The sequence below is a fragment of the Carassius carassius genome, chromosome 29 (assembly GCF_963082965.1).
Source record: "Carassius carassius chromosome 29, fCarCar2.1, whole genome shotgun sequence".
Lineage (NCBI taxonomy): Eukaryota > Metazoa > Chordata > Actinopteri > Cypriniformes > Cyprinidae > Carassius > Carassius carassius.
The window spans coordinates 6,986,525-7,003,529 of record NC_081783.1 but is presented as its reverse complement, the minus strand read 5'-3'; the positions used below and the strand labels follow the sequence as shown (position 1 = coordinate 7,003,529).

Below are 17,005 nucleotides of genomic sequence, written 5' to 3'. Positions count from 1 at the left end.
TATTAATTGAAATGTTGTGCAACACAAGGTTGTTTTGTGTTAAAGTGCTGATCAGGGCCTTTTAAACATAACGGCCAGAAGCACAATCAAATTTTTTGTTGTTTTTTGACTCGTTTTATCTAACCAATGGAAAATTTTTAAGTGTCAACAGCTCAAACCCCCCTGCAAAGCTTTGCATCTTGTGGTCACTGAATGCGTTTTTAACTGGAACCTCAGCCCCCTTTGAATCTGATGATCTGGTTAATGGAAACAGTGGTGTGTGGGGGGCTGATAGAGCCACTAATTATATCAGAAGAGGGTTAGCTGAAAGAAAAATCGTAGGTTGATGAAAGTATTATCTCGTTAAATTCATTCGGAGTGATTCCCCGCCATTTCTGTTCAATGTATTGCTTTTCCCTTTCTCTCTTTTGCTTAGCTGAAATGTATCTTGGTTTGCTAGACATAAGGTATGATATGTGTTGATCATGAGTAATCAATGTAGCAAAAAAATGAAGACGTGCACCAATCCAAAATCGTGTGTTAGTTGAGACATTGTTTGTGTTTGTAAGGGTTTGCTGTAATGCCATACACTTGCATCTGTGCCATGATTGTTTATGTAGTGGTATTTCATATTTTTTTTGTATAAGTAATGAATTTAATATAATGTACATATGTGTTTGTTTGTTTTTCTAGGAAAAGGAAGAGCGATACTTCATGCTGTTTCCGAATGTGGTAGTCATGCTGTCTGCCAGCCCCAGAATGAGTGGTTTCATTTACCAGGTGAGTTAATTTATTTTCTGGGTGCATGACAATGAGCATGTGTTATTTATGAAAAAGTGCCAACTTCGGTGCTCTCATTTGTGTCACAATCTCATTTCAAAGGGACGTCTTCCACTGACTGGAACCACTGTAACCAAACAGCCAGAGGATGCAGAGACAGGCCATTATTCTTTTGAGATCACAGGTTTGTTTCAGTCCATGTAAACAGTTTTAGTTTGGTCAGGTTACAGAACAATGTACACTTGACCTTGTCATTAATGCTGCTTTTTTCAATGCTGCTAGTAGCTGAGCTGTTTTTACAGCAGCAGGCAGCAGTGGAGTTTAACCTAACAAGTAGAGAGCATGTGTGTGATTTATTAAAGGAATAGTTCACTCAAAAATGAAAATTGGCACTATTTGCTCACTTTTTTTTACTGTCATTATTTTATCCTGTGGAACCAGTTTTTCATGCAAATATTTTACATACAGCTCATAAAGACCACATCTGCTAAGATTCAGAAAGGACAAAATAAATCCCTATAATAGTGTAAGTGACGTGTGAGCAATATTCCAAGCCTTCTGAAGCCATTTTATAGCTCTTTGTGAGAAACTGACCGAATCACTCTATTTACTAGACTAAACTGTATATTTTTACACTGTATTCTAAAAGGTTAATTCAGTGATTCTGTTCCAAAGCTTTACTGACTGGTTGCATCAGTTATTGAGTTGACTGAATTTGTTATCAGTTAATAATGAATTACACTACAGCTCAAAGGTTTTTGCTTTAAAATGATCAAATGTGACAGTAAAGACATTTATAATGTTACAAAATATTCCTGTGTCAATTAAATGCTGTTATTTTCAGCTTTATATTTACTGAAGAATCTTGAAAAATGTATCCCAGTTTCCACAGAGATTGTAAGCTGTACAGCTGTTTTCAACATTGATAATTATAAGAAATGTTTCTTGAGCAGCAAATCAGCATATTATGATTTCTGAAGTATCATGTGCTAATAAAGACTGGAGTACTGATACTGAAAATCAGCTTTGTCATCACAGGAAAAAAATTACAATTTAAATTATATTAAAATGAAAAACAGTTATCTTACATTTTAATAATATTACACAATATTACACTTTATTGAAATTTGATCTAATATATGCAGCCTTAGTGAGTATAAGTGTTATACTAACAGATGTAGAAGTTATGGTTGTAATAAATAACCAGTAGATCATGGCACGACTGAAGAATCAGAGTTGTATTGCAGGGAGCCATGTAGAGATATAAATTAATTGGTTCTGCTCAAAGCGACTACAACAAACGAGAGCTGTGCGATTTGACAAAAGCAAATAGAACCCAGTGATGTTCTCTTCTGTGGATGCGGTGCAACGCAACACAACAAATCCATGACAGTAAACTGATGCCCCGTTCTATTTCTCACAAATTCCAGCGCTCTGACTTAAAGAACAATTTCAAATATTCATAACTAAGAGAGTCATGAAAAAATGGTTTCCTTAAAAATATTAAGCAGCACAAATGTTTACAACATTTATGATTTCAGGTCTATGTCCAATCCCTCACTTTTTCTAGTATATAAGGTTAAAATAGTTTGTCTGTAATTTTTTTTCTCATATCACAATATAATATTGACATCATCTGGACAGTGTAAAATATATTGATATGAATTTTAGCTCATATCGCCCATCCCTATAACATGTTTTCTAAAAATTTAACCAAGAGGGAGTATATCATTTCTGAAAAAAAGTGGACCCAAAACAGAACCCTGGGGAACACCAGTGGTGACTGTAGATTTTCTTGATCTAAAACTTTTTAATTGAATACGCTAAGTGCATCCAGAAAGATACGACCTAAACCAAGACAGAGACGTGTCAGTAATCCCAATAGAAGCTAACCTGTTAAAAATTGTGTTATGTGAGACCGTATCAAAGGCAGCCCTCAAGTCAAGAAGGGAAAGTATGGTTAAGAGCCCGGAGTCAGCTGCCAGCCATAGATCATTGGTTATTCTGACAAGAGTAGTCTTAGTGCTATGGCGGAACGAAAACCAGATTCAGATTGTTCATGCAAATTATTATTATTAGAGAGATGTTCATGAATTTGAATTGCAATACCCTTTTCTTAGAGATAAACAGTAAATTTGAAATTGGATGAAAATTATCAAAATGTAATGGATCAGCCCCTGGTTTCTTAAAGGGGTGGTTGATTGTGATTTCACTTTCTTAACATTAGTTAGTGTGTAATGTTGTTGTTTGAGCCTAAACAATAACTGTAAAGTTACGAAGCTGAAAGTTCAATGAGAACAGAGATATCATCTTTTAAAATTCTGGCAGTTTAATGCCTTCAAGAACGGCTGGTAGGGGACTACAAGAAGTTACTTCACTGGTTTGTGACGCAACAAACCCAGATAAACCATGCCCTCTGGAAAAGGCAGCAAAGGGGGCGAGACCATGCTGCGTTGCTTAAGAGAAGAGAGAGAAAACTAGAGGTGCACGTAAAAATCTATTCTTATATGAATCGTGATTTCTGTCTTCTAACGATTATAATGGATTCACAAGTTTCAAAATCAATGTTCTAAAGCAGCGGTTCTTAATTCTGTTCCTTTAGCCAATCACAACACACTATGCTAGCTAACCAATCAGAGCCCATTACCTATTTCTGAGGGAGGGGCTTCATAAAAGCAGGAAATGATAATCGTATTTCTCAGAGAAAGGACAGAGAGCGGTGTGGAATAAAGGTAAATTATGTGAAAAATAATGTTTTTTTTGTTTTGTTTTTTTTAACAAAGCATTAATACATTTTAGACTGCACCCCATAAACACAATCAAGTCTAGAAAGAAAAAAAAACATGAACCACCCCTTTAGGTATGGGAGTAATAATAGCAGATTTAAGAGCTGAATAATGCAGAACCAGAATCAAGTGAAGAATGAACAGTTTTAGTAATCAGTGGTGACAGGGCCGGTAAACAAGCTTTCAATAAAGGAGTTGGTAAAGGGTCTAACTGACAAGTCAAAGATTTAGATTTATTTATCAGACCCACTATCTCTGAAGTAGTTTTAAGTTCACGCAGTTGAGGTGTAAAGCAAGGAGCTGAATATACAAATGAAACGGTACGAGTTTTCACAGGTGCAAAATCATCTAAAATCATGTTCAGCCCATCATTGTAATATGAAACCAGTTCATCAACAGTAGAGAAATCCTATTTACTGGAAAAGCTGGGAAGTTCAACAGCAAGAATAGGAACATCAGTGTTCTTAATATTCCAAAATGTGATCGGACGACACGGGTTTACCTTAAAAACTGCCAGTTGGGCACAAAAAGACACCAGCAGGTGAGCTGATATGGACAGAACAGAAACGGTACAATTATAAAGTGTTATACCAGAACAGCAAGCAAGATCAAGACTATGCAGTGTGTTAAATTGCTGCATACTAAAACAATCCAAGCATGATAAAAATTTACTTGTAAATGCATTACTGACATTATCTATATGAATGTTAAAATCACCCAGCATAATAACATTTGGAGACATGGAACAAAGGTAAGTCAAGAGTTCAGAAAGTGTTCAAAAAAACATAACCATATCTTGGGAGAACAGACTGGTTTAGATTAAAAAAGTCAGCTGGTTTCTACCATGTCTCAGTTAAACAGCGATAGTCAAACTTACAGTCAGACAACAGATTGTACACCAGAGGTCCTTTAGTGGAAAGTGAACGTATATTTAGTAATCCAAATGAGAGATTGTTTTTACCAGAATTGTTGCCAACCGATCTAGCAAGGTGTGTGACCCTTCTTGTCGAGCTTGGTTTGGACGACCAAAAAGACCATATTTGACATGAGCCATCGATGTTATAACAACACAGTCACAATCACAGTGACTCCTTAAAACAGTTTAAAACAGTGCATAGATGCATTCATAAGTGCATGAAGATTTAGACGTACTAAAAAGCTTGAGCAGTTGCAGCTTTGTTGTATCTTCCATTTCGCTGACTGTGTTTTGATGGTGTTTTTAGGAGGGACAGTAGATCGCACCATGGTGTTCTGCAGTAGTGCACAGGAGCAGCTGGAGTGGTTAGAGCATCTTCATGCATACAGCAAGGAAGGAAGTCCAGTCGGAACAATATTGAAGGTAACACTCTCTTTTTTTTTGCACCTTATTTCTCAGTATGATGCCCCTCTACAGGTGAATCATTATTTTCTTGTGTATTTTGCATGAGCAGAGTGTTGAGGGTAAGCCTACAGCCATGGCTGGCACGTCGTCCCACCACTTGCACAGTTTCGGTACTGGTGTGGCTAACCGAGGACCTCTCGAACCCCCTAAGCTCACCAAGCCATGGTCCTTAAGCTGTCTCAGACCAGCGCCGCCCCTCAAGCCCTCCGCTGCGCTAGGTTATAAAGAGGTAGGCTTTTGGGAAAACAGTCATAAGAGATGTTGAGTGGGAGCGTAATTTACCTTTGTGTATTCTTGGTGGTCCTAACAGGAAACCAATGCACATAGAGCTAGTCTGACTGTAAAGTTTTTCAGCCAGCAGCCCTACTTCATCGTCTTCACCACAGGTTGCGGTGGAGGTGTTGTTATCTCAGATTTAAGTGGAATGTTTAGTGGTCTTTGAACTGCCAAAGCCCACTCGAACATCTTATTAATGTGCATGGCCTTTCTACAAGATTTTACCAAGGGTGTTGTTAGTGACAACCATGAAATGCATGTGAAATTTTCTGTTTAGCTGCAACAGTTAACGTTCACCTCTCACTGATCTTTCCATCATATTCCTGTCAGGCTGTTCTTTTATTCTCATACACATCTTCATTCTCTCTCCATTTTCTGCTTCTTTAGAGGATGTCTTATATCCTGAAGGTAAGAGTAGATGTGTGTCTGTTTGTTTTCCGTGAGTACTTGTGTGTTTGTGTCCGTGTCTGTGTGCTTGGCTAGCACCGGTGTTGCACGCTGGATCCATGGTTATCTGTCTTTTTCTCTAATTCTGTGGAGAGCCGCCCATTTCCGGTTTTGTTTGCAGTTGTATCTTCTAATCCCTCTTCAGTGAACTTTGCTTAAGATGCATTCATTTGTAATTAATGATCTTTGCTATGTAGTATTCATTTATAAATAGAAAGGGAGTTCAAATACAATAGCAAAATGTTGGCAGGCAGTAAACAACGTGTACTCAATCATATCCTGCTTCTCAACCTTCAAAGCTCATCGTCTTTAATCAGTATACCCACAAACCCAACCAACCCTTTTCCTGCATGAAAAAAACTGCTGCGATACTTACAAAAGATGGTGTGATACTTATCCAACCAAAAAACAAGTGTGCACATGCATACGGTTTATAGAAATGTTGAGCTTCAATTTGATCACATTCAGTCAAAACAAATAAATTGCATTAATTGTGAGTAATTAATTAAATTAATCACTTGTATAAAAAAAAGAAACTCCAAGTATGTAACATTAGTGTGGCAGACAAAGCACTGAATAGGCAAAATTTGCTTTAGAAGTCAATATATTGCTTGTTTTATTTCCTTAAACATGCTATTTTATTGGTCTGAGTAAACATTCTATATATATATATATATATATATATATATATATATATATATGCACACACATACATCTTTGGTGGTTTCTGCCTCGGCTTCCATGCCATTTCAAGATTCATTTTAAAAGCTGTTAAAAATGTGCCTCCAAAGCCCTGGATTGGGTTTCATTCCTACATTCTGTCCAGCTGTTTCAAAATGCAAGAAGGGTTCTTCTGCAAACGGCTCTTTACTCATTTCATGCTGCTTGCTTTCGACCAGTGTGGTAGCAGACTGGCTAAAACCTGCTTTCCATTTGGTGGTACTTGACGCTTCAGTTGCTCTGATGGTAGAAACAGTTTTCATTATGTAAGACAGCAAGTATGATAAGATGCTTTTTTCAATAATTATATTAAATCTGTAGTTTCATTTACATTTACATACTGTAGTTACAGTTTACATTTACTAATAGTAAATGTAAATGTAGCCATATCTTCAATAATGACAATGTTCTAAGGTGTACCCATAAGGTTTTATGAGGAAGATGTATTTCCCATTTTTGTTTCTAACTAGAGCATTAGGTAGAGATTTCTTCATATTGGAAAACATAACAGCAATAATTGGTTCTATATTCGGCAAAAGCCTAATAACCTGCGGCAGTGTTCCAGGGATATAAAATAAATAACTGGGATAGTGAATTGTCTTGCAGACTGTCTCAAGAGATTCTGAAGGGATTAAGGCATACGTTAGCCGTTGCCACAGTTACTGAAGTGCTAGAAAACACTTTTGCCATATTAATCAAAAATGTACCCAAGCCTATACATTTTCTTGCTTCCAACAAATATGGCCATTCAAGAAACACTTTTTCACAGCTGATATCACATTTGAAGAGTTCAGAAAAGAATCGTATACCTGCGCAATGAACCTGTTAAATGTTGTCTATCGGTAAGCTAAATTTAGACGTTCATAAGAATCCGTATCTGCCAAGTAGCTGTTCATAGAAATGGCTAAATGACTCATAATGCCTAGTTAGTGTGAGGTGACGCTGTTTATGTCACCGTAAGAAGGAATATTATTTTCCAATCATGCTGGGTGATTGTCCCGGTATTCTGAGCAACAACTACCGCAAAGCATAATGGCAAGTTTTTGTTTAAAAACTAAGAAGTCTTCTCATAAGCCAGGTCTTTCCGCTAGTTTTCACGTCATTTTCCGGGCTAAATGTCGATCTTGACGAACCTGGAGAATTATTTGAGACGTCATTCATAAAAAATGTTTTTTTAATACATATATATATCTCAGGGCCACAATGTTGTGCTGTAAATCAATGAGCTAATATTTGCCACTTTCTATTTTCGTGTTGATTCAAATCATGTTATACAGTCATTTCATGAATGAGCAATTTGTTAGTGATAAACATTTCTGTAAACTGTGAACATGTACAAATAACTTCAGTTATTTCCACCATTTACTTTCGGTTTGATGTCACGAGTAAAATATAAAAACTGAAAACCCCATTTACTGTAGCGTGAAGCATGCCACGTGTACATATTTGTATATCATAATAAAAAAAGCAATACACTCTTGGTTAATCAACTTTCATTAACGTTTATACTACTACTTTACGGATTCTCACTAAAATTGTGATTGAATTGACTCGTTGTCAGTGACCGAATTTTTTAAACCCTTTAATATTCATCAAGAGATTCCTAAATAAAGCTGCCCACAGAACTTTTTATGTCTCCCATGGTTAGTCTGTCATTTAGACAATTCAATGAAGTTGGTCAAAATAAGTTGATTTAATAAAGCTTTCGTTCTAGAGGAGACTAATTTAGATGACTCACTCTGCAGTGTTCGCATTCAAGAAAAAAGGTGGCGGCAGTCCTGTGACACTGCTGTAACAGTCAACAAATGACTCAGACTGAAATAATTAGTTCACAAACAGACAAGGGTCTCTCATCTGCAAACTGTTGTCATTCATGAGTCCCTGTTAATTTGCTGTCGAATTATCCTGAATGGCGTCATAACTTATGTAAGCTACTGTTTATTGGCCTAATTTCTTAGCATCCTCTAAGAAAGTCCTCAGTCCTCTAAGAAAGTCCTAAGTCCTCAAGCTGCGGTTTTGTGGTTTTATTCAGAGCTCAGCAGATCCTGTTACTTCATTAACACCAGACTGTTTCCTCAGGACACTAGTAAAAGCCCCAAACCCAGAGCCAAGTTCCTCCCAAAGAGAAAAACGGAGAGAAAACAATCAGATGATGAGATCATGCTCAGAAAAAGTAAGTATATTAAAACGCTGTATTTAGTTCCCAGTGCACAAAAAAAAGTTCACGTAGTGGTAGAATTGCGGGGGTTTGAGAACTAACAAACAAACAGTAGCTTTGCCAACCTGTATTTAACGTACAATCAAAAAGAAATACAGATACATAATAAATTGTCACAATCAGGCACAGCAGCTCTGGAGGAGGATGCACAGATACTCAAAGTGATTGAGGCCTACTGCACCGGAGCCAGTCTCCTCCAGTCCACCACAGGTAGACCTGCCTGTCATGTGTACTGTATAACTAAGCTACTGAATTTTTAATAACAGAAATGTAGCGTTTATACAGTTTAACAGTGTGATTTCATTAGAAGATGTGATTTGTTTGCACAGCTGTTCGTAAGGAGTGCATCCCCCAGGTCCTTCTTCCAGAAGAAGAGAAGATTATTGTTGAGGAGATCAAGAGCAATGGCCAGACGATCATTGAGGAAAAGTATGTTCAGATATCTGATATCAGAATTACTTGATGATTAGCACTGAGCCCATTTAAGAAAACGCTTATATTGTAGTTTGTTTTATTTGTAACATAGAAATGGTGCAAAATTGTAAATATGTTCTAGAAATAGTTCAGAATTTTAACCCTAGATTTTTCAGTCTTGACTCTGATTCTTACTGTATAAAGACTTAACAGTTTTATTTTAAAGAATGTTTTTATTTTATTGCTTTGCAGAAGTCTTGTTGATGCTGTTTATGCTCTAAAAGATGAAGTCCATGAATTAAAAAAGGTAAGATTTGACGTCCTTGTAACCTCGTGTTGGCCTGAGCTATCACAAGCATTGTGCTGTAATCTTCTGATGGCGTGTGTTTGTGAATGTAGGAGAATAAATGGATGAAGCAATGTCTGGAAGAGGAACAGAAGTCCCGTAAGGAGCTAGAGCGTATAGTCAGAAAGTTGGCCAAGCAAAAGAATGACACTTCCTGGGATGAAGGAGGTCACTAAAGAACACTCTGGACACTCGCCTGTTTCCCTTCGCCAGCCGCATGTATGTGTTTCCGCGTTTGTGTGTCCTCACAAATGTGTTTTTATGTGTTTTTTCCATCACATTACACACTGAACGTTGCTTTTGGAAAGTCACCGTGCTGGGGATTTTCAGCCATTTCTCTTCAGATGTTTTTTAAGGACAAGATGCGATAAGAAGATCAACTCTGTGATTAGTGACTGTGTTTATCTTGCCATACTGAAGAATATCACTGTGCGGTTTGCTTCACACTCCTGTGATGTGACATTCTAGAACAAACCGGCAACTGTTCCGGAAGACCAAGTGAACCGCTTAAGTATTTTGTGATTTGGAAAACTTCAGATAACCGTTTAAGAGTCCAGTCCATTTTTTGTTCCGGTTCACTCCACTCCAATCCAACAAGAATCATTACAGAAAAGACAGTGGAATCTCTTGTTTTTGAACTGAACAATTATCTGCCTCACTTTATGACTGTTGCTGGTCACAGACAAAAGAAATCCGATGACATTCAGCCCATGAACAGCATTCCGACTCAAGCCGCTATTGCACAAGTGAAAATATTCTGTTTATGGCATAAGAGAAGATACTTGTCATAGGATTCCAACAAGTATTGCTCTTTTTAGACCTATTTCTGCTTTTATAATGTGAAAACTGTTGCTTTTAGGTCACCAATGAACAAGATTGAGATTTGTGGTTTGCACCTGATAGACACGAGATGCCCTACTTGCCATCTTGAAATGAGTTTGGTTTTTCCTTTTAGTTTGAAGGCTTTGAATTAAATGCCTGTAATGCGTCATTGGACTGTAGGTTTAGATTCAGTTTATTCCAAATATGTGTTACCTGGACAGTCACTGGCATCAGTATGGGTACACAGTATTTCCAAAACAGCCATTATAATACTACATAATCACGCTTCTGATAATCATCACTAGTTTGAAGCTGTCAGGGATATCGTTGTCAGAAATAGTTAGGTTTATAATACTATACTAATAGGATACATCATATAATGTATGTATGTCATATATACAGTATAAATATGTATATATCAGATATTATGGCGAAAGGAATCTTTTTTTAATAACAAAAATACAGTAGGAAACTTCATCCTCCTTTTTCAGAGGCTTGAAACTATTTCATATGCTTCTTAAACCAAAAACAATCCAGTATGTTTGCGGATTTGGTGCTAGGAGCCCTTTTAGGACTCAAAAACCAAGTGTGCATAGAAACATACGGTACTTAAGGCACTGTTTGTTCCTCACTTACCATATCTTGGAGGCTCATATTAAAGTGACGAACAAATGTGGTTAGAACCCAAACTGCTCCCCATCAGCAATAGACTTTAGGGTTACAGCATATTTAATTTTTGACTGGAATGAAATGGAGGCTGCGACGGATAGAAGTGCAGTGCATTTAGTGAATTGTGCTGTTGTTTAATAGCATGAGTTTAAAAAAGTATGTGATTTGGACAACTTTAAAGGTGATTTTCTCAATATTTAGATTTTTTTTTTTTTTTTTGCACCCTCAGATTCCAGATTTTCAAATATTTGTATCTCGGCCCTATCCTTACAAACCATACATCAATGGAAAGCTTATTCATTCAGCTTTCAGATGATGTATAAATCTCAAAAGATTTGAGCTTTATGTAGTGGATGCCGTGGTAAAGATGGTACATTTATCTCTCACAGACTTGTTTTCATCCACATCTAATCTGGTTTATAGTGGAGGTGCATTTTCTTACTCATTTGTATTCTGCCATAGTTGTGGGTGGTACGCATGGTACATATTTGTTTTCCTGAACTCTTGCCATTTTAACTGTAACTGGTTAATCGTGACTAATCTGTCATTCGCTGGAGATCTTAAGCAGTGAAGAAATGCATGCAAGAGTTGTAAAGATGAGCAAAACTTGGGTGGGGAGTTTTTGTTTTTTTGTTTTTTTTTAAACCCACCAGCGGTCACCTCCGGAGCATTGCTGTGGCAATTCAATGCAATATGCAACTGGTTTGTTGTTACAATTGCTGTACAAGAGCCAGTTTTTCTCTTGGAAGGAGTATACTGTATAATATATTCTTCCGATTAGGCAATAATTTGTGCTTTGAGGTGCACAAACATAATGCTGTTACTGTGGTACTTTGTGTAAATCTGTTTCTTGTTTGTGTGCGTGTTTGTTTTTCCAGCAGTTTTTTAACCTTGCATGCCATGCGGTACACATAGCCTTAAATATTATTTTAAAGTGTTAATCCTGATTGTATTGTTGTTATGGAAACTCCTGCAGTTTTAAAGCATCAGTCTAAAACTTTGCCATCTGCAGTAGTAAATGTGATATTTCTGATTGTGTGTGTGTGTGTGTGTGTGTGTGTGTGTGATGTGGAAGAGGTTGAATTGATCAGTAGGTTATGCTAGTGTGTATACATGATATTTGCTCTAGGTGGCAACTGATCTCACTGAAAGGAAATTCACTTTGTCATGTCATGAATGTGTCTGAAAAAAACAAAAATGAATTGCACTTTCAGGAGATCATAAAAGAGGGATGAAGAATGTCCACGTCAGTTTCCTCTTTAAAGTGCCCATGTCTGCAGAACACAAGTTTTATTTTTGCGGAGTTGATCTATGCAATATAAATGCTATATATATAATTTGTTTTTTTTTTCACTAGTGCTTGTGTTTTTATTTCGTCTTCATTTCAATAAGGATCTCTTTTAATAAAATAACATCATGTTAATGAGCTATACGTTTGATTTTATTTTAATCCTTCTTACACATACGAGGAAATTCCACCTTGTTGTGAAATATGGTGGTAGATCAAATGATGCATTATGGTGTTACTTTTTTGATGCTTGAATGGAGTAAAGCTAGAGTGAGTGTAGTAGGCTGACTACTTCCTGTAAGCAGAGGCATCCGCGTGGCTCAAATGAGCACGCGTTTAGTCACCTAAAACTCACTGTTTCCATGGAGGAGGATGGAATGCTGTAAAATAGGCACAGCAGTAGTCAGTTCAGGGTCGTATTATCAAATTGAAGTTAAAAACAGAACTGGTAGGCATATGGGTCGTTCCCTTCGACTCGTCCTACACAGTAGTTTCCAAACTTTAAGATTAGCGCTTCTCTCAACCTCAATCTACTATGTTAAGAAACACTTACACAACTCATGACCACTTGGAAACATTGGTAATAATATCAAAAATACTGGAGGACTTGAGGAATGGTGTAATAGGGAGGGGGGAATTTTTTTGGGCTCTTTTATTCAAAGTTACTTACTAAATACTAATATATAACCCACATATGATATATTAACATTTAAATTAAAAGTACTTGGGACGTACTATAAATAAGAATCTACCATCAATTATAATTGGCAAGCTAATTTGAAAATAAATATCTTTATTAAGGCATTATAAATAATTTTTGGTTTGAAAACATTCATTTTGGTCTTAACTGGGTTGTTTTTGCAATGAACAATATACTTTGTTGTATGAAAGTATGTTCCCGTATTCAGATCGATTGATGACTTCCTTGTGTGTCCTGAATTTTGATTGTGGTTTGGACTCAAGGAGAAGAGATGGTGCAATGTATTTCCCTGGAGATGTATGGCATAATTTATAATTATCCATTTAATTAGAGTGCCATGATCCAGTTCCAGAGTGTTCTTTACCGCAATTTGAATAATCCAAAGCTGCAGGAGTCCCGGTTTACCAAGGATGTGTTTGTTACTGTAACAGAGATCTGTTGGTCTTTCTCTAGATGGAACACCCCTGTCACAGAAGCTGTACACATATTTGATGTGCCTGGTTTCAAAGTGCAAAAGGACTTGAGTAGCTCCTTGCCTTGCTCTTTCTTAGGCACTGTGCTCCTTATGGACTGCTTTAATGAAGATGAAGGATTATTTCTGGAGAAGGTGACCTGGGAATAGATGAAATAGATTCCGGGATACTGAATGGTCAACTTGTCCCGTTCTTTGCTGATCTTAACGTCCTGCAGCAGTGAGTGATCTTTATCCCAAACAAGACTGCTTGTCTTCAAGAAGTCAGAAGTCTTATCTGGTGGTTTTAAAACAAGGAGAAACCCATTATCACCACACAATTGCTAAGCTTACGTTTAATTACATGATTTCATTTCATACTAAATGAATGATTCTAATAGATTCTATTACCTTTGGGCACAGTCAGAGCAACCATGTGTGCAGCTGGTCCAATAAAGTGTGCCCCCCCTCCAGTTAACTTCGACACTGCAGGAGAAACACAACAGTAGTAAGTATACAATAAAACACAGGGTTACAATAAAATATATCAAAAGTAATAGGACACCACATTGCTTGCTAAACATTATTTTTATGAAGGCACTAACATCATAGCACAGTCAGTAGTTAACAGTAAATGGTGTGATATATTTAGACACTTACATTTTTCATTTGCTTGTGAAACCTTTGGGAGGAAGTAAAAGAATATTAACAATACATGAAGTCATAGAGTTGTACACAATGTTTTCATATAAAGGAAATGTTGTACGATTCGCATCTAGGAGTGTTAATATCAATAACATAATACCTTTTCTATGACAGTTTTATATCTTTCCATCAGTTTGCCACATTCTGTCATTGATTCTTCTCCCATACTGCTGTCCGCACATTCCTGTAGTCTCTTTAGGATGAAGTCTTCATGATAACTGTCCTGGAGCTGCTGATGAAGGGAAAGACATTTATTAATATGCTACCCTTAAAGCTTAAAGCATTTGTAGTAAATATCTAGAGAGAGCTCAAAAAAAAAAAACATGATCACAGAGAACACAGAATGTGAATTATGACTTTTCATGTATAAAACGACAATGAAAATGTTTTTATAAATGTACACAATGTATATATATATATATATATATATATATATATTACATTAGGTATCTTTAACCACTATGTACTTAATTATTATATACGTAACTACAGTAATTACTTATTCTACAGGATGGTATTTTCAAATAGAAGTACAATGTAAAAACATATGTGCACAGGTGCATTGTAACAATGTATACAGACACTTAACATGAAGTAGGTCCACAATATATCATTTATATATGATAAAAAAAATTGTCATATATTTGTGGTTTGTAGATCTTTAATAAGCTTAATAATAAATGTGTAATGACAGTCGTGTTTAGTTTTATCACCATTTCACCTGAAACTGATCGCACTGGAAGGTATGTTACTGTATTTACTCTTCTGGTGAACGTGACTTACATTCTCACATCTGTTTGGTGAAACATGCACTCTTAACTTGCACTTTAAATTGATCATTACTGAAACATTTGAAAGCCCTACTGAAACTAACACTTCATTTATTCTTATATCAGTCTGTCTGCTTGATTCACGGAAATGCATACTACATAATAATAGAATGCATGCGCTGTACATAATCTATTTTGAAACTGTATATCTGTTTGCCAACAGAAGGGCTGTATGTATAGATTCATTTTTTATTCAATTTGATTCTTATGATGTTTTAAATCTCAGTAATGCTTAATATGTAATCCTATAGGGATTATCATGCTTAAAATTGTTAATGAGTCACTCCTTCAGCATATAAATCAAAGAGTGAGATTGCATCATTTGTTGGGTAGTTTGGTTTTAACTTCCTTTTGGGCAGAAAATCTGGTTTTTGTTGGCTTTGTTTCTTTGATGCGCAGCATGCTGCCTTACTCATAAAACCACACAGCCCAGGAAACACACCCATGAGATTGACCTCTCACTTTTTTAAATTTCAAAGTGACTGTATATTCTGAGACAAAAAATAATCATTGTATAAAATATTGTTCTTGATTTTAGTGTACATTTTATGTTAAAGTTGTTAACCTCATGTAGGCACCTTTTAATTCGCTCCTACCACAAAACCGTTATCAATGATTGCCGAGCTTCGATAATGTCAATAATGCATATAGTAAAAATTATCATAAGCAAAATTATTACAATATATGAAGCCATAAAATAATCTGCAATCTAAAAGTCTGTAAGCTTCTATTAAAATAATAAATGACTTCTATACACACACACACATACACACACACATATGTATATATATTTAAAATTGTGCCAACTTAACCTTATATTATACATAATATTTTTTCAATTTTACACCTGTGAAGCCTGCAGTAGACACAAACTTGAGAACCAAGAGCCACTAAGAAAAGATCTGTTCATACCACGTTGAGTTTCTGGAACAGGTAGAGGAAGCCTCCGAAGGTCAGTATCATTAACAGCAGCAGCATCACTGACAAAAACTTGACTAAAGATGTGTTGCCCGCTGGCCGGGGTCTGTTGTATCCTGCCCGTGGAGGCACCGGTGGAGGTGGAGGATTGTAGCTAGTGTGAAAGGTGTTTATCATGATGAACAGAGGCACAAGTCGGTTAGAGAAGTGAGGTGTACTCCAGTGGCACCCATGCAGTTTTGAAGAGCTGCTCTCAATGCAAGCAAGCTCATTCAAATGCAACTTCCTGAAAGATGTCACCTTTTTTAGATGGGCTGAGAGTTAAAGGCGGATGTGTTTGTGCACAATTTGTCATAAGTAAGCATGCGTCCTCACACCAGGTACTAGAAAGGCCTGATTCCATGAGGTCATACATTTTTGCACAAAGGTCATTGTCTTTGCAGATTCAAAATCTGCAGTTTGAATGTTCTGCTTTCTCATTTTGTACACAAGTATTTGTAAAGAATTAGTTTTACTTAAACTAATATCAAAACTTGTATGAATAGCATTGCATTAAATATAAAAAGCACACCAAATGGCATCTCACAAACAAATAATTTTAGATCTTTTCTCAGAAATAATTTTTTTTGCAATTACTTTTAATCAATTGATCCCAAAGTGATTTTAGTGAGGGTAAGATGTTCACAGAGGTGTCCTATTAGAGAAATTAATGGAGGAATGTGTTTTTTTCTTTTCTTTTTTTCCCCCTTTTTTAAGTCAAATGCAATGATAAGCATAAATTTTTAAAGTGACTTATATGTCCATATATGTCCTTATATGACTTATTTGTACTTTTGGGGCCTCTTTATTTTTGGGCATTAATTATTGGTGACTGGTGAGCTGCAATAAGAGCAGAGCTTCTGTTTTGTAAGTAAACCACAGGAAATAAAGTCACACATGTTGTATGTGTCTATGTTTCTTTAAAAAAAAAATCTGACCAGAGTGAAGCACATGTGGTGTAAACAACAGAAAATGAAGATTCTTTGCAGTTGTGTGCATAAACACCAGAGAAACCCATTATGAAACCTGTTTATATGAACCATAACCATTTTGTTAGATAATCAAGGTCGATAAGTTCCTACTTTACCACATCTATAAAGCATCCTCAAAATCTATGAGAGACATGCTCTTCCTTTTGGCTTTTGGCCTATATACAATTGACAACTTCTGACCTCATTTTAACCACCAACTGGTGGTCTCAAGTACATATTCTCATAACTCCACTTGATCTTTCTG

At 36.3% G+C, this 17,005-nt stretch overlaps 2 protein-coding genes across 2 annotated transcripts in view; one reads left to right on the top strand and one right to left on the bottom strand.

Annotated features, from left to right (window-relative positions):
* LOC132109508 (rho guanine nucleotide exchange factor 6-like) overlaps nucleotides 1-12,261 on the top strand; it is a 36,813-nt gene extending 24,552 nt beyond the window's left edge. Inside the window, exons 13-22 of the mRNA XM_059515643.1 lie at nucleotides 673-759; nucleotides 862-943; nucleotides 4,769-4,884; nucleotides 4,976-5,155; nucleotides 5,590-5,610; nucleotides 8,449-8,542; nucleotides 8,711-8,797; nucleotides 8,917-9,016; nucleotides 9,254-9,308; nucleotides 9,401-12,261. Of these exons, the coding sequence (XP_059371626.1) occupies nucleotides 673-759; nucleotides 862-943; nucleotides 4,769-4,884; nucleotides 4,976-5,155; nucleotides 5,590-5,610; nucleotides 8,449-8,542; nucleotides 8,711-8,797; nucleotides 8,917-9,016; nucleotides 9,254-9,308; nucleotides 9,401-9,523 (945 nt within the window). The 3' untranslated portion in view covers nucleotides 9,524-12,261. The remainder of the gene's footprint in view (nucleotides 1-672; nucleotides 760-861; nucleotides 944-4,768; nucleotides 4,885-4,975; nucleotides 5,156-5,589; nucleotides 5,611-8,448; nucleotides 8,543-8,710; nucleotides 8,798-8,916; nucleotides 9,017-9,253; nucleotides 9,309-9,400) is intronic.
* A 783-nt stretch (nucleotides 12,262-13,044) lies between these two features.
* Nucleotides 13,045-15,997, bottom strand: LOC132110091 (CD40 ligand-like). The gene is made up of 5 exons (XM_059516681.1): nucleotides 15,725-15,997; nucleotides 14,083-14,214; nucleotides 13,938-13,959; nucleotides 13,689-13,763; nucleotides 13,045-13,575 (listed from the first exon to the last, which is right to left on the bottom strand). The coding sequence occupies exons 1-5, from the start codon at nucleotides 15,905-15,907 to the stop codon at nucleotides 13,187-13,189; spliced, it is 801 nt and encodes a 266-aa protein (XP_059372664.1). The 5' UTR covers nucleotides 15,908-15,997; the 3' UTR covers nucleotides 13,045-13,186.
* Between the last annotated feature and the right edge of the window lie 1,008 nt (nucleotides 15,998-17,005).